General features: G+C 37.6%; 1 protein-coding gene across 3 annotated transcripts in view; it reads left to right on the top strand.

The window, feature by feature from the left end:
* ZFAT (zinc finger and AT-hook domain containing) overlaps nucleotides 1-26,636 on the top strand; it is a 109,193-nt gene that overhangs the window by 53,191 nt on the left and 29,366 nt on the right. Inside the window, exons 7-12 of one of the 3 annotated variants that reach the window (XM_075415513.1) lie at nucleotides 1,148-1,380; nucleotides 9,723-9,810; nucleotides 13,664-13,813; nucleotides 15,728-15,901; nucleotides 20,457-20,545; nucleotides 23,106-23,259. In XM_075415513.1, coding sequence (XP_075271628.1) covers nucleotides 1,148-1,380; nucleotides 9,723-9,810; nucleotides 13,664-13,813; nucleotides 15,728-15,901; nucleotides 20,457-20,545; nucleotides 23,106-23,259 — 888 coding nt within the window. The remainder of the gene's footprint in view (nucleotides 1-1,147; nucleotides 1,381-9,722; nucleotides 9,811-13,663; nucleotides 13,814-15,727; nucleotides 15,902-20,456; nucleotides 20,546-23,105; nucleotides 23,260-26,636) is intronic. The other 2 variants (XM_075415514.1, XM_075415516.1) reach the window with 2 other exon arrangements.

Raw genomic sequence — 26,636 nt, forward strand, 5'->3', positions numbered from 1 at the left:
TTTTTTAAATGTCATGTAGTGGGCTATCTTATTCCTGCTCCTCTAGTTTATAGTGTTTGATATGTTTGTGTATCTTTGTAGCAGTGTGAATTTTGTAGTTCAGTATGGATTCTGGGGTCCAGCAAGATTTACTTTTTGCTGTGTAAATAATGTGAAATGACTCAAACCTCCTCAAAGAAACATTAGCAGTATAGAGCAAAGCAGTGCTTTCCTGGCCTCAGGTTTCTGTTGGTGTGAAATTTGATGGAATTAGATTATTTCTGTCCACGTGCCTCTCACCACCTCATAGCTTTCACTGGGGCCAAGCACGGCAGGTTTAGGCATGTGATCAGCATTAGTCAGTTCATGCATTAATGCTTAAGCTTCATTATCAGCTTAGTATAAAATGCAGAGCCTTTTTCCTGTAGTATGGGAAGGTGTATGATAATACACATTTTGTACAAGAGATACATGTATACTGGAGTATTTTTGTGACTTGTTTTGAACCAGGTTTTTTGGGATGAAAATTTTCATTATATAGTATCTGATCAAGACTGTTCTAATTGTAATTGTTTTTTTGAATTTAGGACAGAGGGAATAATACACCATTCTAACTGAATTTTTTTTGTGTTTACATAACTGGCAAGGAAACAATTTGGGATTTATTTTGTAGTCTGCATTCTTGAGAAGAAGGGAAAGGAACCACAGTTTGAAAAAAAAAGTTTTTGAAACTCCGTAGGATTGTACATGAGGTGAATTGCTATGCACTTTTTGGAGCCGTTATGTCAGACAGGTGTTTAGAAAGCAATAACACTAAAGGAAGTGAAAAAAAGATTTTTACAATATTTTTTAGTGTACAGTTGCATTCACATTCTTTATGTAGGAAAACAGATTTAGAGGACTTTCTCATTAGGAAAAAGATCATTGAGATGTATTAAAATTGCCCTTGTTAGGCTGTTTCAGGACATATGACACAATCTTTTTAGACAAAAAATATTTGTAAACAGATTTTCAGTAATGAAGGGTCTTTAGGACAAGTTTTCACTAAAGACAAAAGGGACGAGATTCAAACAGTGTGTTTTGCTCTGAAAGAAAATCGGGTATGTACTGGAATATTTACTAACAATTAGTTAGAAATTACTTTCTTTCTGTCTAATTTTATTTTCAGGCAAGTTGTTTTGGTACCAAGTGCATTATGACATGCATGTTCGTACGCACACTCGAGAACATTTATATTACTGCTCCCAGTGCAATTATTCTTCCATCACCAAGAACTGCCTTAAGCGTCACGTCATTCAGAAACACAGTAATATTTTGCTAAAATGCCCCACAGAACATTGTGACTACTCGACTCCAGATAAATACAAGCTCCAGGCACATCTTAAAGTTCACACGGAACTGGTAAGTACCAAACAAAACAGTATGTTTGTCTAAATTCAGTGTCATCATAGTGTTTGGAATCATGTGGCAGTGTTTGAAGATGTAGCTAAGAGTTCTTATCTGAGCACCCTCTGTATACTTCTGTGCAGGGATTACATGAGTTACAGCAGCTAGATGTTTGGTCCCTCTTGTAGTAGTTTCCAATAGAGTATGTCTGTATCCATTTTTTCCCTTTGGTTTTTGTGGTATTCTCAGGTTGTTTAGGTTTTGAGAGAGTATAATGAGGTCTGGTACTATTGTTTGCTTCATTCCATGGACCTGAATTCCCTTCCTTCATAAATAGATGACTGTAGTAAAATGCAGATATGTTCCTCTCTTGATTACTGTAGACAGAAGAAGTTTGATTTGTTGAAAATAATTATTTTTTTCCCCAATAGCTCCAACTAGTTGCAGCCGATCTCTTTGAACATCTGTCATTTTCTGTTGTGGTTACAGAGATGAAGAGATGATGTTTTAAAAGCTCCTATCTTATTCAGTAAGCCTTACAGCTCTGAATGCCGTTGTGTTAAAAACAGGCCTGGTCTACTTCTTCAGCGTTCCCTGTTACATGTTTTCTGTGAGACTGTGCAAGGGGCTACATGCCTGACTGGAAGCCCTCTTTGTGCCAGACATTGCTTTGTGAGCTTGCTGTGATCCAACATCATAACATGAATAATCTTTTGAGGAAAAATGTTTTCTACATCAACCCTGCTTGCATTTGGTTCAAAAATATGTTTTAAAAATATAATGTGGTATTCAGAATAAGAAAGATTTTTGAACTACGGAATGAGATTTTTTTTATTTTCCATTACTGATTAAGATGTTTTTTTAGAAGCGCAATTATTTACATACTTTTCTTGCAAGATTAAGAAAAAACAATTATTTTCTTTACGTCAGTGTTGCCTCACTTTTTCTTGTTGATGTTTTATTATTTTGCATGAATGACCCAAATAGGTTAAGCTCTTGTCAGAAAAGGTCCGTGTACCATGAACATCTTTTCCTACCACATGGCAGGATCTGTTCTGCTTGCAAGGTATAATTGATCTGGGACATTCTAGAGTTGTGTGTGCCCGGAGAGGCTGCAATGTGCATACAGTCACAAAGTATATAAATATAGGTAAGTTCCTTCTCGTTCCAAACTGACCTTTAGAAAAAGGTGTTCAGCAAGAGCTTTCTCTCCCAGAATAGTGAATTTATTTCACTTTTGACTGCAGTCTTTCCTGAAGGCCATCTGGAATGCTTAGGTAGAACATATTACCTCATATAACTTTATAGGTAGATACTGGTGTTGAAGTACAGTTTAGGATTCCATAAAATGTTTGGCAAGCATGCTATTTGTAATTGAACTTTCTTGACTGATAATGCCAGAATATTGACATGAACTATGTCCTTGCAATTTGGGTTTTCAATAATTTATGCAGTAAAATATTTCCAAAAGGCAATTTACCATTCTCCTGAGTTTATTTTTATTCTTATTCCAGCAGAGGAGAAAAGAATGCCAGTTGTTTAATAGCAACACTTGCTCTTCTATCCTTTAAAAACAAGGAAATATTCACAGAGATGGACCTTTCTTCATTCTTTACACAACATTATTGTTTTAACTGTCATTGTCCTGTAACTAAGTCTTACGGACCCTTGATAGAATGCACCACATTGCCCCTAGTCACATGAGAAAGCAACATCACAGCTCACTTAATGTGCTGTGATAAATATTGTTGTTACACTTATTTTACCAGTGAAATGTGATGCTTCAATTAAGGATTCATCTTATTTTTTCCCCATATGTGGACAGTCTCTGCATAGCTGCTGAAAAAAAGCTGTTAACATACTTTGCCTGGTGGTTTCAGGTTGTCTTCTGCAATCAGCAGGCGGGCTCTTCGCCAATATTTCCAACAGCTAAAGTTGATTTAAAGGTGTTTATAACGTAACAGAACACCTCACCTCCTACTGTTGTTAAGTACTAGTAGTCTTTTGTAACTGCACGACAGCTTTGAAAAATAAAACAAAACAGGTGAGATAAAAGGGAACATTTTTTCCCCAGTTCTGAAGATATTTTAAACAGAATCAGAATTTGTCTGAAATATGCAGAAAGGTCACATAATAGACATTGTTTCAGGCTGCTTTTGAATTTATTATGTTTATGATGTCCATCTGATGGCAAGAGTCTGTATAAATCATGTCTAAGACTGCTTAAGAAAAAAGCCTGATATTAGATATCCTATATCCTTATGTAAGTACCTGTTTTTCAAGTGTGATGAATTTCCGACAGCTCCCACCAGGAGGATCATTTTCATGATATGAGATAGAACCGAGAAAACACATTTCATAATTAAAAACAGTGTGACAGTGAGATCTTTCAGAATTATGCTCACTGATGCTTACTGTCAAATGTATTTGAGTATTTAAATGGATTGAAAAAATTGTGTATTAGAATTTACTCAGTAACTAAACTTGACAGTTCTCGTATTGGCTTTGTGCCTGCTGCTTGGTGTCTTTGCTTAATGCATACCTGGCTGAACAGGACCACGCATTCCAAAATGTAGTACTTTACAAGCTGTGCACAGCTACTGGAAAGCTACTTTAATTTTAGCTTGCAATACCAGTACTTAATAAATATTAAAAGTAAAGCTTCCCGGGAGACAGTTGATATCAAAATCTCACTTGCATTCATTCTAGGAATGCATGTTTTGCTTTACTTTGTTGCTGACTGCTTTTCAACTGGATCCTTGTCTTACTTGGTGAAGAGGGTAAATGGTGGTTGTTGAAAAGCAGCTGACTGTTCATCCCTGTCACTCAGTGTATAACCACCCATTTTATTCGCTATGCACCATCCAAGTTTTGCACTGAATTTGGGATTGTTTATTCCCGCAGGGATGATGATGGGGACTGTGTATGTGCTGCCTGTTGCCTCAGTATTGGCTGCACATCGTTGTTACAGGGAAGATTTTTACTTTTGAAGTCTGGGAATTGAGGCTTGGCTTGATTTAAAACCAAAATTTTGCATGCATTTTCTGGTTTTCAGTACCTGTGTTTTACCTCTAAGGCTTGTGTAGTGGTTTTTGACAATTCTTGGCATTTATGGAGCTCTTCAGAAGTTCAAACCATGACACGTGTCAATCACTTCAATGTCATAGTACCTAGGGAAGGGCTGGGCAATTTACAATGACTTTAGAATACTTTATAGTTATGAATTAGCTGGTGGTAAAAATTAGAGACCAGTTGTGGAATTAAATAATCCTGATGTAGATACCAGAGTTTGTTTACAACCTCCTATGGGTTTTACAAAACTCAGTACGCTGAGCAGATAAACATCACGGAGAGGTTTGTCTTTTATTTTAGATCTCTATATGTAATTGATGCTCCAAGATAAGCACCTCTATAAAACTGGAACTCAGATCCAGAACCACCACTTGCTCTTAGGTGCCTACGTCTGCGTTCACGTATGTTTCTGGATAGAAATGATTCTTGTCTTTGGAAGGGTGCTTAGAAATGTCATTACGCTGCTGACCTTTTGTGTAACGGCGTAGTTGGAGCTTTTGGTAGGAAGTGAGATCCTTGAGCTGTGATTGCTGGTTTGCCCTTCCCGAGGAGTGTTCCTCTGCAGACTGTCCCTGGTCTGGCTGCGATACCTTTGCCTCTGGGGCAGTGCCACAGTGTAGTCAAGAATGCAAGGTACTGGAAAGGGAAGGAATTACCCAAGAAATCTGTGCTCTGATGATCGGCCAGTCAGTTAGAAAATGGCTTTTGTTCTTGGTTCTTGCTTCTATAATGAATGTCAGCTTGCCAATCATTTTTACTAGTGATTATTTCACAAAAAAATGCTCAAGCAGTACTGTATGCAGGTGCTTGTCAATTTGTGAGCTGTGATTCCCACTGCTTGCCAGACTTCAGAAAAGTCTACCTAACCATTTTTGCACATTTTTCCGTAGCCTCCTTCACACGTATGCATAGCCACATCTTCAGTAGATCGGGTCCGTTTAGCTTTCATTTTAACAGGATGTCAGCTTAATTCAGGAATCTTTGGTGAACATTTTGATTTGAACATCATGGCAACTGTGGCGAAGATTTCTGAACGTCTTCACTCCTCAGAAGTGTAACTCAGGGGCCTAATTCTGTTCCCATAGGCATTAGAAATTGAATTTCTGTTGATCTGAGTAGGTGCAGAAGCATGCTTTGGCTCTCTATTCCTCTACAAAATCACGCAATCGAATGCTGTGTTAATTGCGTTGTGGAAACTTTTGCTGGAATTGCTCTCAGAGTACCAGGATTTAGTAGAGCTTTGTTTTATTTCCTGCTCATAAAATCATGTCACTGCTACTAAAAGGAGGGGAATGAATTGTTAATATCTGTAATATATTTGTCTAATATGGGGCTGAATGCTTTTTATTATGGCTGTGGTCTTTATTTTATACTATTAATGAAACTGATAACATAGCAGTCAGGAGTTCACAGTCTCTTTTGAAATTAGTGGCGGAATTGCCATACAGATTATATAATATATGATCATGTGCATTCTGTGTATGTTCATAAGAGAAGATATTTGTGTCATCAGAATGTCTACTGAAGAGTGCAATAGAATAGCTACTCATGTTTCTGTATCTTGCAATGTGGGTCATATTTATCACTTTGATTCATTAAAGAAACTTTATAGTGGTCTGTTGGCTTAAATGCTACATATACGGAGGCTTCTCGTTTGTCTTGTCATGGCTGTATACTGGTACACCTACCCCTTGAATTATCTTCGAACACATGCCTTAGAGAAGCAAAATTCTCTTCAGAGGGCTATAAATAGCTAACGCAATATGGCTAACGCAATATAGCTGATACTTTCTTAGCACTTTTATTTCATTTATCGAAAGAGAAAGGCTTTATGATTCCTTTGTAAGTGGCGTTATTTTATAGTGAAGCATAGCATAAACAAGAAAATTCTGTGATAGCAATAGATTATTTTTTTCACTGAGTTTAAGAATATTTATGGAACTAATTTATTCCTATTTGTGGAATATGAACAGTACTTTCAGTCAGAAAGCTAACTTTATTTTGGAATTATTTGAAGTTTCTTAGATTTTCTCAAACTGACAGTGGGATTAATCAAATGTCAGGAAGTGTGGAAGTGACTCTGAAATTTAAGTAGTTTGTTGAACTATGCAGCTGGTCTCTAACAAAGGTAGCTCCATCTCTCTTCATACTTTGCTTCTGTTTGTGTCCTTCAAAAAAAAAAAACAAACCTCAAAGGCATTTAAAAGGCAGGCACTTCGATAAGGCAGGAGATTAATAACTTTTATTCTTCCCAGCGGAAAACTTGCATGCTGGGAAAGTGAAGAAAGTATTACTACAACCTCCATCGGAGTCCGTCAAGGTGTCTCTGTCATCGCCAATGACAAGGGCACTCTGAAGAGCTAAAGCTGTGCTGGAGGAGACCTTCTGTGGGGTTCTGTGTTGTGACCTGGGTGCTCTGAAATGCTTCGTTTGCAACAGAGGGTTTCTTGAAGGCTGGGTTTGAGACGGATGGGATTACGCTGAAGGACCGGCACAATCACAAGCTCCCAGGGCAGTGACAGAAGTATGCTTAAATGTTCAGAACTAATCGTGTAAGCTCCGAAAGTCTGTGGCACTGACCTGGGGCAAGCAACCGTGAAAGATTTAGCTTCGACTGGATGCTTTCTGTGAGGGATTGGAGCTTCACAGATACAGTTTTAAGGGACTTCATGCTCAGAAGTGCAATCTGTTTGTTACACTACAGAAGATACCCCTTTTAAAGATCATTTACTGCAGAGCTTGGTATAGATAACTTCCTAACTACTTGAAGAAAGCTGTTTAGATTATTTTGTTACTGAAAAATTTTGTTACCATCGTCATATGTTCTTGGTGCCTGTAGTTCATGTTGCTCTACAGCTCGTGATGCATTTACTGATGATTTTGATTTTTCCTCTCAGGCATAGGCTTATAGCCTTGGCTTCCTGAAGAGTATTGGCAAGAACGTAAAATTGTCATGATTACCGCATTTTACTTAAAGTAGTATGGGTGGGGTGGAGTGTAAGGGGTTTTTTTCTTATTTCACTTTATGATAAACAGCTGGGTGTATTTGTCCTAGTGTTCTGAGCACACTGAGAAATACTTAATACAATGAATATTAAAGACCGGCAACACCCAACTGTACAATAAAAGTATACGATTTTTTTTTTTTCATTTATTGTGTACTTTGAAATGAGTTATATAGCAAGTTTCAGGAACAGAGATCTGTCAACAAATTTCTGCTGACCCCTCAACAGCACCTAAATGATACTGTGTTTATGTTTTTCTTGTATGTGCCAAATTATGAATGTGATCGTGCAACTCAGTCTTTGAAAAGGTGCAACCATTGCTATAGAGCTTTATTAGAATTAATCTACAAATTTTCATTTGAGCAGCTTGTTTATGTAGAAGTCCACAGTCGACAGTAGCAGGCTTGGGGGTAATAGGCTATATCATTTGAGACCCTAATTCCTCAAATTAACAGCTTTTTCTCAACAAGATCTTGTCAGCATTTTAGGCTCCTTGAATCTCTTCTTCCAAAAACTAGCTAGTATTCTCTGCTGTTCCTTCTTCACTTGAGATTCTCAGGGCTCAACATGGTGACTTCCCCAACTCCATCATAGCAAGATACTTTCCTTGCTCTACTCAGGGTGGTAATGCTTTAGAAGATAGCATTCCCAGTCCCTGGTGTAGGTTTTCTCACAGGAGCAAATGACTTCCTAACAGTTCAGGCAGAATTCTCCTTGTGCTGTTCTCATATTAATAGCAAGGAGAGCTTCATATCCCATATCCTACTGTCATGGAATTATTTATTGCTATGTCAGCCCATGAATTCTAGGGCTACTTCTGGTTTTGACTTGTAGGTACTTCAGCATAGGGATTTCTTTCTCAGAGGTACATGATACTCAATGCAAATACCTGCGTCATATTCCAAAACCTATTTGCTGTGAAAGCTCATCAGTTTTTGCTTTTCTTTTAAGAGAGATGTCCATTTACAGATGTATAACTGCGGCATATAGACGATAATAACCTCCTTGTACTTTTTTCCTCGCTGTTCAGAGATGCTGCTTGGTCTCAGGTCAGAAACTGGTGGAATCCAGGATCCTTATTCTCCTGTTAACTCCAAATTTCTCTTTCATAACACAGTGGTCTGTCTCTTTCTGATACAGTAATCTTCCTTCCACCCTCTTTAAGAAGTAGTCTGTCCTGAAAAAGCTAGTGAAATATCTTTTCTGTAGCTTGAGCTTGACTTTTACAGTGATCTTTTGGTAGTTTGGTAGGTACACATCTCCCATCAGGTAATGTGTTATCTGGTTATCTGCGTAGTTGTCAGGACTAACTAGACTTGCTTCACTCCATCTGTTGTTTTGGTAGTCCATTCATACGTTAATCTGGTCAGTGCAGAGGTGACTGGATGACCCACGCTTTTGATTGAGCGTCCAACCTGTTGGGTCAGCAGGTGCTTCTGAAAAGAACAACCTCTTCAATTTACATAATAAGCAGCAAAGATTGTTTTAAATGGGGTGATTTACCAGTTAATGGAGAAAAGACCTATTTTTTTATGTGGAGTTAGATGCATTTGTAAAAACATTAAAATTACAACATAATTTGCAATATTAACTAAAATTGCATATAGGAAGAAATGACATTGTTCAACTTGTTTGATGGTGTTAAATCTTTTATAACATTAGCAACACTGATAAAAGCCAAAGTAGTCTCTAGGTTTTTAAATCAAAATAGTAGAATAATACTTCATTGGTAATACATTAAATGCTGAATATATATAAAGTAGTTAGAAATGTGGACACCGAGTAAGTAATGGCATCTGTCATTGTTAACTCTTCTGCTCAATTTCAGGCCATTAAGTAGCATTATAAATACATATAATGGTGGATGTCTTCAAAATAATGAGATCTGATCCTTAGGTTTTGGAAGGGTGGACTTCTGGAGTAACTGAAGAAACCTGAATACTGCTGCTTATATCAAATAAGTTTTCTTCTGTTATGTGACATGGTCTTTCGACTCTTGATTCTCTGAAGAGTCAGTCAGAAGATAATGCTTACATTTATTGTGCATTTTCTTATGGGCTGTAGCTTGGAGCCCTGCATTCATGAGGATTAATGATGTGCTTAGAATACTTTAATAGTTCTCCTTCACTTATTTCACTATAAATATCTTCATTTTTTCCTTAATAACTGAACCTTCAATTATAGCTTTGTTGAGAACCATGTATTACTGAATAATGACTACAGTGATTACACCAGTGGAATGATAATGCAATCTCTCTCTTTCTTTCTTTCTCGCTTAAGGATAAAAAGAGTTATTCCTGTCCTGTGTGTGAGAAGTCATTTTCTGAAGATCGACTTATAAAATCGCACATCAAGACAAATCACCCTGGTAAGAAAAAAGGAAAATTTCTCAGTCTATTGCAGTAAGTGGATAAAAGTTTAGAGTGAGCAGTGTAATGTGATTATGTGCCAGAGAAAGAGGAGAATCTGTGTCTAATTTAACTGGTTTAAAGTAAGAATTGTATTGGGTTTGCACGTTAGAATTTAGAGTGAAAGAAGTTACTGTTCCAGCTTGTGTGTTGTGGAGTATATCAGGTAATTGTGCTAAGAAGTCTGTCTTCATCTGGCAAGGAACTCATTTCTGAGAGAGCACCTAGGTGAATTCAAATTAAGCAGTGAGAAGTTTGGAATTAGGCATACAGGCATCCTGTAACAACCCGTGAGACCTAAAATTCCTATTGGCCGTACGCAAACTGACAGAAATGCGTTTATTGCCCATTATTTTGTCTGTAGGTATTTCATGTGAATACGGAGGTCCCTGAGCTGGTTCTGTGCAAGCTCAGTTAGTGGGTGGCTGGGCTTTACCTCTGGGGCCAGCTGAGGTCTGCAGCAGTGCTGTTACTCGAGCCAGCTGCGATATAGTGCGGTCAGCACTGCAGCTCATTCAGACTCCTTTTACACCTTGCATTCTAATGCCCTGATTTATCAGTGTGAGCACAACAGAAAATGAATGCAGTAAGTCACTGTGCTGTGCCTGAGTAAAAAATCCTTTCTCAAGTCTTGGGAACTCAGTGCCAAAGTGCTGAAGTGTCTGGTGCAGGGACTGATTTAAATCTGACTGACGTGAACTCGGCAGAGCCACATCGGTGGGCCCATACTTTCCTCCTCAGTATCTGTATTATGTTGCATAAAAGGCCCACGGCTATTGGGGATGAAGGAGAGTTAACTGCATTGGCCAACAGCCTTTAATTAACTCATCTACTGTGTAACTTCTCGCCTGACATAATTTGATACTAAGAACGAAAATTCCAGCCATGCTCAAACTGAGTTTGGGGAAGGAAAAATCCAATTAAAATGAAGTAATTTTACTTGTCTTTGTCAGAAATACACAGAATGGGTAAATCAGTAGTTTCTTATCTTCCTACTGCCACTAGATAGTGCTAGACCCGTGTTTTAAACAATTTCCTTCGCTTTCTTTTCAGATTCACTCCCACTTTAGCTCTTTAGTTACCAAACCTCTTTACTTGCAGACCACTCTACAAGAGTCTGGTTGGAGGGCTTGTGATACATCAGGGGACATGTCTGATGCAGCAAACTGAGATGAGGAAAGGTTTCTGTGCTGTACTGTAGTCACCCAGTAAGCGTAGAAATTGAATCTCAAGAGCTGTGCCCATAAAGCCTTTGTGCTGTCTCAGCCAGGGAGTGCAGGAGCCCTCCCTAAATGATGTGCTCTGTGACCTCGCAGTACGTGATGTACTGTGCCCTTACAGGTTGCCATCGGTCTGCACTGGTCCATTGACTGCTGAGTTATTTGTGTGTGCTGTATCTGGGGTCCAGAAATACTGGTTAACTCTGGAGTGCTGATGCGCTAAACTCATGCGTTTAAGTACGTTTGAACAATTCGTCTGGTATCTGAAACACTTTAAAAGTATAGCGTAATTTTTTTTGTCCGGGAAAGTGGATTCTTTTAAACTCTGTGTTATAATAGAAGTAAGGCTAAAAAACAAAATCTAGACAGCCTGTTGTTTTATGTCCTCATTTTGAATTCATATGTTGTGGATGAATAGAACTTAGAAGCAAAATACTAGATTTATTAGATATACCTCCATGGTACTAAAGAAATACTACATCTAAGATATGCCTATGCAGTAGTTATGCAACAACACTATTTTATTATATGGAGGAGAATTAATGCACAAGTCTTTTTCCTGGGCATGCTGTCCTTGTAATCACGAGGAAATCCGTTATTCATACAACATACTTACTTACAAGCCAAATAAATGTAAAGGATCTGATGGGATAAACTATTGAATACTGCAGTGGAATGAGTGCAATTGTTTTTAGAAATGTAAATGGAAAAGAATAAAGATGAAAGGAAAAATGGATACTGTTAAAAGGAATTGAATTTTAAAGCGACATATCAAAATTTAATTTAAACTGAAACCTTTTCATATTTATCACTAAAATGCTATTTCTGGAGCTTCTCTCTCTTTCCTTTCTTAATATCATTGAGCATGACCCCTCTCATATCTCTTCTATTTCATTAAGTAGAAAACACGAAATAAAACAGTACTCCTTCGTCTTCCAGGTCTGCAGAGAATAGGAATTAAATTCTGGTCCCATGAAGCCAGTGGGACACAAATATCTGTAGACTTTGGTAGAGCAGTATTTCAAACCAAAGAAATAAGAGAGCTTGCCTTTATTTCAAATGATTGGGTATGCAGCAGTGAAGGAGGAGTCTCGGATTCTGGTCCCAGCTTTCAGAAATATGTACCTTTTCATCCACTGTCAGATTTAATGTTAATACTCCTGAGACATGAGAGGCATCAGCATTAGTAGATCTCTACTGAGCAGACACACTAGCCTGCAGTCATGAATGAAGGAACTGAGCCATAGAAGGCAAATGAAGGTTCAGACTCATGTCTGTGTTTTTCTTCTTTGGGTACTTTAGAGCATCTCTCTGCTTAGTTCATGGGCTTTTATATTTCCCTTTAGAGGTTATTTTGCTTGTGCGTATGAATTCAGGGAGGATTTTTGATTCCATTCTGGGTTGAATCATTAGAAGGCTAAGTATGACTGTTCATATTTGGTAAAAATCTAAGTTTAGGCTGTAACTTTAAATTTTATAAGATTTTGGGCATAATAAGTCATCAGCTTTCATGTCTTTACGTTTAGATTGCATGAGTGCTGTACTTTCATTGAGTTATGTGATATTTAGCATTTTATTAATCTGAAATGCATTAATTATGCGTTAATTTTTTAAAAGCATTTGGCAGTGTTTTTGTTATGTGTGTTTGGGATGTTTTAATTTAATCTTCATTATTTTGAGATTTTCCCTGTGACAACCAAAACATTAGATCGTGAGAAGGAATAACTTAGAGAATTGAGTGTGTTTAGCCTGAATAAGCGAAAGCTGGGAGAGGAATCTTAGTTGCTGTCTTCAGCTATCTGATAGGAGATTGAAAAGAAGACAGAGCCGGAGTCATCTTGAAACTGTAGAGTGAAGCGACATGAGTTGAAGCAAGGAGATTCTGATTAGAAATTAGGAAAATAATTTTGACTGTAAAGGTGATCAAACACTGGAGTGGACCAAGGGAGGTTGTAGAATCTCCATCTTTGGATATGTTTGGAACAGGACTGGATATGACACTGAGCAGCTTGATGTAACTTTGAAGTTGGAACTCCAAAGTTGGCCCTGCTTGGAGCAGGTGACCTTAGAGGTCACTTCCAATTGCATTTATTCCATGAGTCTGTTTTTAACTTTAAAGTTTATGATTATCAGGCATTTTGATCATTATAGCTGTGGTTGAAGTGAATTGTCTTCAGATCCTGGACGTCTGGAAATCTGGGGTGAAACCTTGAATAAAGTCTTTTGAAAATATTTAGGAGAAGTGCAGATTAGCTTAATGAGAAAGTTGATAGTTGGAAAATGATTTCTAAGACAATGGCACACCCAGGATCTTTTATATTTGAGGTTGGTTGTTGGGTTTTTTTTTTTTACCTAGGCAGTGAGAAGAGTGAGTACACAGATCAGCAGAGGACACACAGAACATCCTAAAAGCACTAAAGGAAAAAAAGTCCTTATATTCTCTGCTCAAGTCTTATGTAAGTGACAGTAGGGGAAGTAGAGCTTTTAATAAGTTGGAGTGAATCAGGATCTAGCTCTTCAGTATTACTTACATAACATAAACCAAATTCCCTCATGTCCTTCTGGTTTTTATTACATTTTACATTTCTCTCAGAGGTTTCAATGACTACTATTTCTGAGATTCTTGGCAGAAGAGTTCAGCTGAAAGGACTTATTGGAAAACGAGCTGTGAAATGTCCCTATTGTGATTTTTATTTTATGAAGAATGGATCAGACCTTCAGCGTCATATTTGGGCTCATGAAGGTAAAACTCTGGTTTTAAGCTCTTGGACATATAATCAGTCTCATATTCCACACAAACTTTGCTGACATAAAAAGGAATTCAAAGTTATTGCTGTACCTGAATCAAAAACTTTAGGCTACAGTAGAGGTTAAATAATTAGTTTGATAGATTCTGGATCGCGTATGGAACTGCATATCTACAATGTGAATAGACAGCTTAAATGTTAAGTAGTATTAATAAATGATTCCATTTTTTTCCAAAACTCTTTCATAAGCATCCATATTCTGTAATAAATGCGAATGAGGAGGAGTGAATTAAATACATGCTCAGTCTCTTAAACCAAGTATTTTTTTGTAACTTCTCATGAATAACTGCTGCTCCTTTCGTATTTGCCCAAAAATGCTTGTTCTGGAAATCTACTGGTAAAAAAATTGAAATCCAGTTGCTTTGATATATAAATTCTCTGTGTGTTCTAATTAAATCTTGCTGAGTGTGGCAGCTAGCTGACATGGACTTAAACAGTAATGAAAAACCTCTAAGATAATCCTGATCGTATCTATCACTTTTTTAGAGAGAAATTCCAGTAATACGGCAACACATGGGTTAAAAATCCCCTGGAATTAAAACCTGTGCCAAATAAAATCTTGTGTCAACTTAGTCTATTTTTATACCAGGTGGAAGACCAGCCTTGCTCTTTAGTCAGTTAATAACCTACGGAACAGATTGCCTATGGCGTTTGAGCATTATTTTGGATTCTTTAGCCATCCATCTGCATTAAGGGGATAATGGGATTTGGTACTCTCAAAACGGTATTTTGGTTCCAAAGTGTTTGTTCCCATGCAGATAGTTCAGACATTAATACTGGTACTGCATGTTTGTTTGAATGCTTTAACTATGAGCTTACCTGCCTGCGTACTGCAGCGGTGGTCCTCTCCAGTGGCCGTTACTCCGTTAAGGAGTTTCGGTAGTGCAGAATTGTAGGCTTAGAGCAATTGCTTGTGTATTCCATGGGTACAGTTTGTTTATTCTGCCAAGAAAGCTTGGAACCCATCTCATCTAACAAGCAGGAGAAAGAGGTGAATAGAAATTTATTCCAAAATCACAGTGTGCAATCAGGTCTGCCTAAAGTAGGCTGTAATTTCTCATGCTTGTAAATCTAGTTTTAAGGTCATGAATATCAATCTAAAACTGCCAGAGCCTCATGAAACTGTTGAACTACTCTGCCAGTTCAGATTTATTCAACTTTACTTTGATGGATTTACTTTGTTCTTGTAGACCTTATGCTAGATGACGTACTGTGCGTCTCTCTATTACATGCTTTGGATGGTTTGAGAGAAGTGGATTTTTTTAGTGCTTGCATCTTACCAAGGGGGGAAAAAGAAAGTATTACTGCATGAGCCATTAGCAAATGTGATGCTAATTAACAATAAAATACAACTTTGCACATTTAACTTGTGCTTGCCTATTAAGCACCTAATGAACCAATCCTCCTGAAATGGGTTTCTTCATTCTTCATTGTAGTAAATAGAGAATGATAGTTATCTGAAGACTTTTAGAAGGAGATTTGGCTTGTGCAGCAGGTAGGCATTGAGTCAGACAATCTGGATTCTACTTATAAATGAAGGATGGACATACCAAGACCAAAATATTAGTATTTGCTTGATTAAATTCAGTACCTGTGTTCAACAGGGAAGTATTTAATTCTAAAATAACCCCTCCATTCTCTTAGGAAGTTAAATGGTACCATCAAGAGCTTGGTATCATTTACGTAGAAGCTACAGATGAAATTTCTTAAATGTAGATATCCGAATTTTAAAATGTTGACGCTGTTGTCTGTGTTCGTCACACAATCTGAAATTTCTTTCAAGCAAATGTCCACCCTCTCATCAAAAGGTACCGCTTGCGTGTTTCATAGTATATTGTTTTTATTTTTAGGTGTCAAACCCTTCAAATGTTCTGTCTGTGAGTACGCCACTCGCAGCAAGAGTAACTTGAAAGCCCATATGAATCGTCACAGCACTGAGAAAACACACCTTTGTGATATGTGTGGCAAAAAGTTCAAATCAAAAGGCACTTTGAAGAGCCATAAACTCCTTCATACTGCTGATGGTGAGTGCCTGTTTATTAAATCCCAATTTCTTTTGGGGCAATAAATACTGGTTGTACTATAGGAACTGCTTAACAAGCATTTTTCAGTTGAACACGGAGTGCTACTTAGAAATTTTGTTTATTCCCACGAGACACTATTGTGAAATAATTCAAATCTTTGCAAAATTAATTTCTGTGAAAGACAGACAGCTGTCTCTGAAAACTTGATTTTTCTGAAATTTTGGATTGGCCTTATATCCCTCTTACAGAGTTGATCTGAATAGAAATTTGAGAATACAAATAGTTCTGTGGTTGAGGCTCTTGCTGTCCTCTGTGAGACTATTGTTCAGAGTTGCCGAATCCAGCAGCCCAGCAGGGGCAAGGCTGCTGCTCCTCTGTGGCCCCACGTCTGGTCAGTGACAAGCCCGAGCATGCATTCCCTGTAGGCACACATGCAGCACATGCATCTGCTCAGTGATTTTAATATTTCTGTGATGATGACAGGAAAAAGTGAGATGCAAATCCAGAAAAATACCATCTTTTTTTTTCAAAATTTGGGTCACAACAGTACTTTATTCCTCTGTGATTATCAAATTGGAGTAAGTGGTTTAGCAGGGTAAGTTGTGTAGACCTTCTTTATGACTTAGTAACCTGATCTTTTTCACTCATGCAACCTTGTGAAACCTCATGCCACTCTTTATAGACCATTTCATTTAAATTATTTCTTTAATTTTTATGCATATTCGTTAGCACTGTGCTTTCACAGAAAGTGCTCCGTGCTCTGTTACATCTTTAGAATATATGTGAAGTTTTTGTGTGAGATATTTATTTTTACGTATGCTTGTATCTTTATATATAGCATTAGTGAGAGAGATGATCCCTTTAACACTGATATACATATTATAGGAAACGTATAGTTACTGTAGAATTACCAAAGTTACTGTAGTATTACCATGAGTCAGTAAATGAGTCGTTATTCAAAAAGTACTTTCTAATATTTTGAAATAATTTGGTCAATAACAAGCAAATGTTGCACATACATCTAAATATCATATGCCAGAATGAAGATTTTGCTTACCAAACGCAATCCTCAACTGGTTCCTGGCTGGGAGAAGGAGGCAGGTTGTGTCTGAATTAAAAGGAAATTTGGAGCACCATCAGACTGTGCAGAAAAGAAAGGCCTCTCTCTAAGGTGCTGTAAAAAAATCCCTGCATAGAGTTTCATTTCAAAACCTGTCTGTTTTGTTTTCACCATCTGGCATGTCCTAACAGTGAAATTCAGCAAGGAGAGTTGAATTTGTTTTTACCTGTGAGTTAGTTGTATTTCTTGAACAAAATATATATGTGTGTAAATAATCATTGCAGCTCAGCTGAGGCTGCTGTGAAAATGTGGCACTGCTAAGAATAGCACTGTAGTCGTGCAGGAGCTGGCCTTGTCTGGATTTGGTTTAAAGGTGTGAAGTTAGTGTAGAACTTTTAATTGCATGCAAGGAACTATATTTTCTAGCCATTTACTTCTAGGTCAGGCTGAAGCCTCGACTCTAGAGGCAATGGTATTACCAGGAGCCTGGTTTTATCTGGCTTCAGACCGTCATCATCTTCTGCAATAACTGGGGTGATTGCATGTTCCTTTTTGACGCACCTCCCTTGTTGACTGACCCAAATAAATCCAAGACTTACACTCTTTTGCCTTGCTTTTTGCACTTCCAAAAGTGTTCCAGGAAATTCCCTGTACCTTTGGAAAATGCGTTTTGCCATTGGCTCCGGTGGGAACCGAATCTCACTGGCTGGGGAGCCTGAAGTAGTTTTCCTCACTGAGTCCACCCCAATAAACTCTTCATGCATTTCAAACACTTGTGAAAAAGAAGGTAACATTTGTCACCAGATATGTAGTGTAATATTTGTCAAAGGACTTCCAGCCTCTTGAATGCTGACAGTTTCTTTTTGCCCAGTGTCCCTTTCTATAGTGATGGCACTTCAAAAGTTCTTACTAGCACACATCTAGTGTTCTTCAGTTATTTCACAAATAAATGAATTTGAAAGATGTTTCTCTGTTTATGAGTCATGTCTTGCTGACTTATGAATCCAGGCAATTTTTGTTCAAATATCAGCCCTGCAAGGTCCATTTAACCAGTGGAATATAAAGTTGTTTTCTGTCTGCTTCATTCTTCTCCAGAAGACAGACTTTTGAAGAGTGGCATGATAGAAAACAATTCCATAGTCCAGGCTTATTACTGTCTGTGATTAGAAATAAACCAGAAAACCTGGTTTTCATTATTTTAATTAGATATCAGAAATTGTCTGAAGGTTTTTCTTAGCTGTGTTTTATGCAAACTTTCACACCTAGCATAAAATGCTTGTAACTTTTTTGAGCAAGATCCAGAATCTAAAGTAGCCTGATCTCATCAGGATAATACAGAATATATTGTATTCTTTCTCCATCCTTTCTATTGAATCTTTTGCTTTTGGAGTAGTTTTTAGCATATACTTATTCCACGTCAGTCAAATACAGTATGCCAGCCATGGGCATCTAATACAGGAATGCAGTCTTTCCGTATTTTATACACCTTGTAATTTAGCTGGAGGTAGAAGGACTGATAGAATCTTAAAGACAAAATATGGAGAAAGGGAGTATGAAACCCAGAGAATAAAAGGAAGGAAATTGTGTTATTTTAAATCATAAGGAAAAAAAAATATTTAGGAGAGAGAATGCTTTGAGAAACCTACAGAATGGTAATATGTTTGGGAGTCTCGCACTTTGCAAAGCCACAAACAGCAACAGATGTTTCTCGAAAATGTCAGAGAGAATACATTCCTGGTAAAGAATATATATGTATTTATCATGAGAAAATCTGACCATCTTACCTTAAAAAGAACTCAGACTAATGATTTCAGGGCCAGAAGCAGACTCTTAGGGTCATGAAGCCTGATCTCTTGCAGAGTACAGGCTATGACTTAATCTAATAATTTTACATCACATTTCTGCTGGATTGTTGTATATCTTCTTAGAAGGACTAAGCAGACTCGATTTAAAGACTTCATATGATAAGGCATCCATCTGATTTCTAAGTAAATTGCCATAGTCATTAATCATTCCCTCTGATAAAAACATTGACTTTATTTTAGACAGAATGTTCTGAGCATCAGCTTTCATAAGTTGAAATTCCAGTTCTTGTTCTTTCATTTTATTTTTGCTATTTCAGGTTGGAGGGTTAGTACCTTCAGTATTGATGCCTGACTAGAAAGCTCACAGGCATGTAAAACAATTTCAAGTATGATGTCCTGTCTGTAGAACATTACTTCACCTTTCTTTGGATCACAGTTCTGAACTGAAGTAATGTTTTTTTCACAAAGCAATATATATATAAATTGCATTGACTCTATTTAATTGCATTACATTGTCTAGAAGACCTGCTAACAGTGCAGACTTTCAGTCTGCCAAGTACTCGAGATACAGTCTCAAATCTTTCGATGAGTTTTTGGGTTGGTATCTGAAGGAGCAATGTTGATGCAAATATGCACCTGTTGTCTTTACCCCTCTTCCAGTCTGCTCTATGATTTTTGAAACAATTGATGCAGAGAAGTCCAGCATTTACTTTAACTCCATAGATTTTGAGAAAATTTGTGCCCAATTAAAATAAAGAAATCAGCACATTCTGAGAATATGTCACAGAACCTACTCATTATCCTTAGTGTTTGGTAGCCACCAGCATGTAAATCACCACATATAAAGTGGGAACTAGTCCCAGTATGTGCTTGCCTTGTGTGGCTGTGTGTGATTCTTAGGATTACTGCAGAGATTTAGGTGATTGACAAGGCAAGCAGGCATCACTCAATCTGAAGTTGATGGAACAACTTGTGGCCATTGTTTTAAAATTGTGTGAGTGGAAGTGAAATGTCAAAACGCCAAACATCTGTATTATTTGCCATTCTAATCTTATTTTTGTCTGTAGCATATTTTATTTCTCTCTATATCCAGGGTTAAGCCAGTGTAGAAAACCCTTTTATGATAGTTTGAGTCGTTGTTGGAAGAGTAGTGCTAAATACATTACCAAATCTTGTGGTAAAAATAACAGGTCGTGTCATACCCTACCAGAAATACATCAAGAAAACTTACAGTGGAAAACCCAAGAAAATTTAAATGTATTTGAATCATAAGAATTCGGACAGAAGTAGTTAAAAACACGTGAACAAGACCAAACGTCTTTGTTGTAGAGATTTCCAAATCTGCTTTACAAATAGCGAAATAGCTGTGCCCACAGATGTAAATAATTGATTTCCTTCTTCCATTTAGGTTACACTGTAACGATTCTTTTTCTTCTTTCCCAAGTGAGTATCCCAGGAACATCTAGGCTATTTAATGCTTACAATTTAAAGATGACATTTGAGCCTTTTTTCATCCTGACTCTGCTCTAAGCTCTGTTTAACCAGAATTTTGCAGAGCAAGTTCCAGACTTCTAGTTTTGTGCCTTGTTCATTCTTAGTGTTTTGGAAATCAGCTTTATGAGGAAATTTAGTCAGTAGTTTTCCATATTTAAATAGAAAAAAGTGATTTGATTTTCTATTCCTATTTCAGGGAAGCAGTTTAAATGTACAGTGTGTGACTATACAGCTGCCCAAAAACCACAGCTGCTGCGTCATATGGAACAACACGTCTCTTTCAAGGTAAGAAAACATATAAATCATGCTTATTGATAAGCCATTTAGAAGTTCTTGGAACTTCAGGCAACAGTTTTAAAACCGGCACATTTTCCTGTTTGGTGACAGTTATGGCATCTTAACATTTCAATATTTTGCTAATTATGAATTTTTATTCAGACTTTTGAGAGAGGGTTATTTTGTTCATGGACAATTTGTAATTAATACCTTTACTTGCCAAAAATATATGTATATTACATTATAAAACAAACAGTACTGGCTTTTTTGACTGTCAGTCCTTGAGAGAACTAATCTAATATATACCTTAAAATGTCCTGGGGAAGTAGGAAAGCGGATCTAGTACATTGCTGTTCATTGCCCACTTTAATTTTGTCTGAAAGTTTGCCAGTCTAATGTACTATGAATAAGTTTATGTGCTTGAAGAAAATTGAAGAGAATTAATTTTAAAACATCCCATTTATTTGAAACATGTCTTGGAAAGAGTTATGAAGATTGTTAATGTTTCTGTGAAGTGTTTAGATTAAAGATACCATTTATTTTAATAAACTGTAGCGTGCTTTTATTCCTAAATTTCACGTTGGCTCTCAGCATGATAACTCTTGATGTAATGAATTGTGAAATGTTATATTCAGGAAATAGAAATCATATTAGTTTCTTTTCCAGAAGAATCCACTATCTTGCATATATGAAAATATTAATTTTAAAGTAACACTTTATCTTGGCAGTGAGCATATTTCTTATTGAAAACATCATAGTATTTTTATATGCAACATCTTTCATTATCTAACATCGTTTTTCTTTATAAAGAGTACACTTCAGCCATTCTTAATAAGTACCTATGCTACATACCTCCATTAAGCAGAAAGGAAGACAGTCTTCTGATTTGTGGTTTAAAATTTGGAAGACAAGACATAAAAGAAAGTGAAGCAAGTCATCTATGGAGATGATACATTTTGAACAAATAATTTTTCTTTCTTAACTATGTAGCTTTACTGTGGATTTATCCTTCTGAAATTTTTTTTTTGTAAGTGAAAATACACCATTTTCCTTTTTTAATGGCTAACGGGACGGGATGCATGTACTCATAGTGCAGTTCTTGAAATATAGCTGGTTCTGACCTTGGGATCAGCTTTAGAGCTGTTGACTCTGCACCTCTTTTCAGTCCTCTGTCAGCCTGCATTGAAGTGTGGCTGTTCAATGCGTTCTCAAGAGAACTGCAAAACACTGAAACAGGTCAATCAGGAGTATTTGTCAAATGGAGTTCAAAAACTGCCTGTTAATAACATGTTGACTTCTTCTGGGACAGGTGTTTGCATGCAGATCAAACTTAGAGGAATGTCAGTAGTTACGCAACCTAATGATAATTTAACCCGTCATATTTCCAAGCTTCGTGAATTTGCAATCCTGCTATCCGATAGCAGGTAACATACAGGACATGCAAGTGTGTAGAGAGTGGTACAAGAACACAGCAGTCTATCTGAATTATTTTCTTAAAAAAAGACAGTTTCCTCAACAGAAAAGGAGAGTACCCCACTCTGAAAGACTAAGTAGCTGAATGTTACAGTACCCTCTGAATTGTAAAGTTAAGGGACTCTGAACACCAGATTTCTTCCTAATTTTTGCTGTTTGGAGCATGAAGGAAGGTCATGAAAAACAGGCTAAGAGGAACGTTCTGGTCAATGGACCCTGACTGTGGACATTTCCTCGCTTTAAATTCAGCTTCTTAATAAACAGTTCTGTACCAACCATTCTCCCTTGAGTAGCTTTAGGTGCTCCTGGTTGCTGTGATGAAACACGTTGCATCCCATTCTGAGGTACTTGACTTTTCCCCGAGGACTTTGGTCAATGTCTGCAATTCCTTTCCAGGACCCTAATGGTTGTGTCAAGCTCCCTATAACTGACATATCACAGTCAGAAGGTTATTCCGAAAGGCTAACTTGAGGCACAAACGCTTGTTTTCATAAACTTTTTTCTTTAGAAATGGCTCTCCCTGTCAGCTGGAGGGAGATGTATATTCTTAAAAATTAATTAATTTAGTTCCCAAAACTTAGCTCACCAAATGGTCAGATGGATGCAAGCCCCTGTGAAACAGAAGCAGTTGGGAGCATGCTGGAGAGAGAAGGACAGGAAAGAGAAGAGATCACCCCTGTCAGGTACAGCGATCTGTTAAGTTAGGTTGGCTGTACAGTCGTATTGTACCTTCAGTTATTTTAGCTCTCTTACTCCCCATTTTCAGACCAAAGCTCATGGCAGCTGAGTCATTTCCTTGTAGTAGAAAGTCTCCATGTGGTCAGACCTGTGATCGTCAATTATGAAAACACACTGTTTACTGAAATACGAAAAGTAGGTAATAATTTTATAATGTTGAAAATCCTTGGTATCTTATACATAGTAAAAAGTACCAGGTAATGTTTAGTTACAACTTCCATTTATACTGAATTTTGGAATGTCTCTTTGGAAGATGCCTGAATCAGAAATAGTTTCTTGTGATCAAAACGTTGTTACTTAGACCTGTATCCTGAAGAGGTCAGCAAATTTGTTGTAACATTTTCCTTTTTGCTCCTAGCCTTTCCGTTGTGCACATTGCCACTATTCCTGCAACATATCTGGTTCCCTGAAAAGGCATTACAACAGAAAGCATCCTAATGAAGAGTATGTAAATGTAGGTTCTGGGGAGCCTGCAGCAGAAGCCCTTATCCAGCAAGGTACATCTCCACCGTGTGAGACTTGTTATTTTTTTTTTTTGCTAACACAAACTTGGTGTAAAGGTAAAGTTTTGGGCAATATGTGTTCCTCACTTCATTGGGTGTTAGGTGATAAATCATTACAACTTGTTTGTAATTCTGAAATGGCCACCTTTTGCCCTGCATTCCTTTGTTCTTGAAATCTAAGGGTGGGCGAACTAAAGTTTTGACAGACCTTGCCTGTGCTGTTCATTGTTGCATACATTTATCATTTTCACTGGTTTGTCTCCTTTTGTAAGTAAAGTATCACTGTCTGTTGAAATTAATGATAAATTTCTATCATTCTACTGATGAATTTCTGTTACAATTTTGCAAAGTTGAACTAAAGGTAAGGTTGAGCAAAGGTAAGGAAAGAGACTGAAGAGTAATCAGCAGCAAATTATTCCCCCATTATTCTAGTGGGGGGGAAAGTAAGTACAGGTAAGATGACTTACAAATTTTTATACTCAGAATCTTGTTTATGGGCAAAGGAAGCACACCTTATCTATGTAAGTAAAGCCAAGAATCTATTGTTAGCATAATGGAAATCTTAACAGTCTAGTTCAAGAATCACCATTAGTATAGATCTAATTATTATTTTAAAAAAATGATAAAATGTAGTTAGAGTACTTATATAAAAAAGAAGTCTGACTAATAGTATTATTACAATTAAAATGGTAACACACATACTTCTTAGTTTCTACTCCTTTTCCTGGTGTTGTGGTCACCCTTCCACTGTTTCTGAGTCCTAAGATGGGTGGTTTCCCTTTGGTGTTGGCTTTGGGATAGGGATTTTGCTAAGTTGTCAACATATGGAGTTCTTTGCTGGGGGGAGTATGATGTTCTATGATGTCCAAGGAAGAGCAACGAAGCTGGTGAAGGGTCCAGAGAACAAGTCTTATGAGCAGCAGCTGAGGGAACTGGGGCTGTTTAGTCTGGAGCAGAGGAGGCTGAGGGGAGACCTTATCGCTCTCTACAACTACCTGAAAGGAGGTTGTAGTGAGGTGGGTGTTGGTCTCTTCTCCCAACTGAAAAGCAATAGGATGAGAGGCAATGGCCTCAGGTTGTTGCAGGGGAAGTTCAGATTGGATATTAGGAAAAATTTCTTCACTGAAAGAGTTGTGAAGCACTGAAACAGGCTGTCCAGGGCAGTGGTGGAGTCCCCATCCCTGGAAGTATTTAAAAGACATGTAGACGCGGTGCTTAGGGACATGGTTTAGTGGTGGACTTGGCAGTGTTAGGTTTACAGTTGGGCTTGATGATCTTAGAGGTCTTTTCCAACCTAAACGATTCTATGATTTTATGATCTTCATCTTTCCATCCCCTTCTGCTGTCAGACTTCCTGTCCCCTTCTGCTGTCATGGATAAACTAAGTAAAGGCAACAAGGATTTCGGGAAGGATCAAAAATTCAAGAATAAGATCTAAAGGAATGCCAAGGGGAAGAGAGAATCAGGTTGTAGTCATTTTTACCACATTCGTATAGCAGCATAAAAAGTTACGTTCCTGGCTGTTGTTTTTGTTTATAAATTTCATCCCAGCTGAAGTCATGTATCCTTCTGAAAAGATGGTCAACGACACTAGTTGCTTTATTTCTGCTGGATACAGGTATCACAAATTGTAACTCCTTGCGGTGTCTGGGTGCTAGGAAGGGCATCGTGTACAGGTTGTCTGACTCCCAGAAATAGTTTTGCTGTTGCGCACCGGGCAGGTGAACCAAAGCAAAGAATTGACTGCACAGTCAGGTACTGGTTTGAGTATAAAGCTCCTTCAGTTCTAGTGCCTGGTGTGGGGAGAAGTGGGGAAGAAGAGGTGAAAGCCAAATTTAGTACTAAACATGAAAATATTTTCATGCTGGGTACAGTTGAGTTTCTTGCTTTGTTTCTGACAATCTCAGAAAGTGTTTTCCCTATTTTTTAGTGGAAACTACCAGCCTTTTTATAATATCTTTTGGGATCTTCAAAATTTCTGGTTCTGTTGAAGAAGAATAGAGACTGAAATAATGCAATTGTATTAGATAATGAATTAAATATAATTCTAAGATGACATTATTTCTAAATATTATTTCCAAATTATTCATCTAATGCAGAACATTCGTCTATTGAAGGCATTAATTCATGTTAAAATAATACTGAAATATGACACACAGAAAGGTACTGAAATTAGAGTCTGAGACTTGCACTATAATGGAGAAATGTATAACTAGATAAAGGAGTTTGAGCCGGTGTTATTTTTATATGACATTTCTTTGTTTCCTTTTTGTCAAAAAAACAGAAATAATTTTTGAAGTAGATCTTTGTCTATAAATTTCAGCGCAGGAATGTATAGTAGAATTTTACAGTTATTTTCACAGACAGTGACAGTTGTCAGGGAACCTGCAGTTGTTTCAAAGACGTAACATTTACTCGGTCAGTACTCAAAGCCTCTATTCTGTAGTCGTGCTGGTGAAGGAAGAACTTTGCACTATGGGGAGCTTTGTTTGACTTTACAGATACCTGAACACTGCGAGGAATTATTTGTCCATAGCCACTCTTAAGAACAGGTACCTGAGATTGATCTCTGTTAACATGAAATTAAGGAACATATTTATAATGTTTTGAACAAATAAAATTAATCATATGCCAGTTAGGTTTTCCTTCCCCTTTGGAAGCCAGATATAAGCACTTCTGACAATAATTCTTTTCCACTGAAACAAAAAGTGTGTAAAGTTTTTGAGAATGCAGGAGTAGTCTTATAATGAAGACGTTAGAGTGAGATGAGAGAGAACAGCCTTTATTTTTTTCTGTGGTGGACATGATTTGTCCATCACATTGGAGCATTGGGCAGTGATTAATGGGATGAAATTGAACAAGTTCAAATGCCAGATTCTGCACGTAGGATGGACTAACACCAGGCAGAAGTGGAAATTGGGAGAGGAGTGGCTGGAGAGCAGCCTTGCAGGAAGGGATCTGGGGATGCTGATTGGCATCCAGCTCTGTAGGAGCCAGCAGTGTTCCCTGACAGTCCAGAGGGCAAACCCCATCCTGAGGTGAATCAGGTACAGCATGACCAGCCAGTCAAAAGAGTGATCATCCCACTGTGTTCAGCGTCAGTGCTGTGTGCAGTTCTGTGCCCCACAATTTAAGAATGATGTGAAGGTCCTTGAATGTGTCCAGAGGAGAGCAACAAAGCTGATGAAAGGGCTGGAAGGAATGACCTATGAGGAATGGGAGACTATTGATCCTAGATGATTCCTATGAGGAAACCTAGAATTCCTGTCCTAGATTTCTATGAGGACTAGGGAACTATGAATCATTCTCAGCAAGTTTGCAGATGACACCAAGTTGAGTGGTACGGTTGCGACACCAGAAGGACGGGATGCCATCCGGAGGGACCT

This window comes from Opisthocomus hoazin, chromosome 3, assembly GCF_030867145.1.
Source record: "Opisthocomus hoazin isolate bOpiHoa1 chromosome 3, bOpiHoa1.hap1, whole genome shotgun sequence".
Taxonomy (NCBI): Eukaryota; Metazoa; Chordata; class Aves; order Opisthocomiformes; family Opisthocomidae; genus Opisthocomus; species Opisthocomus hoazin.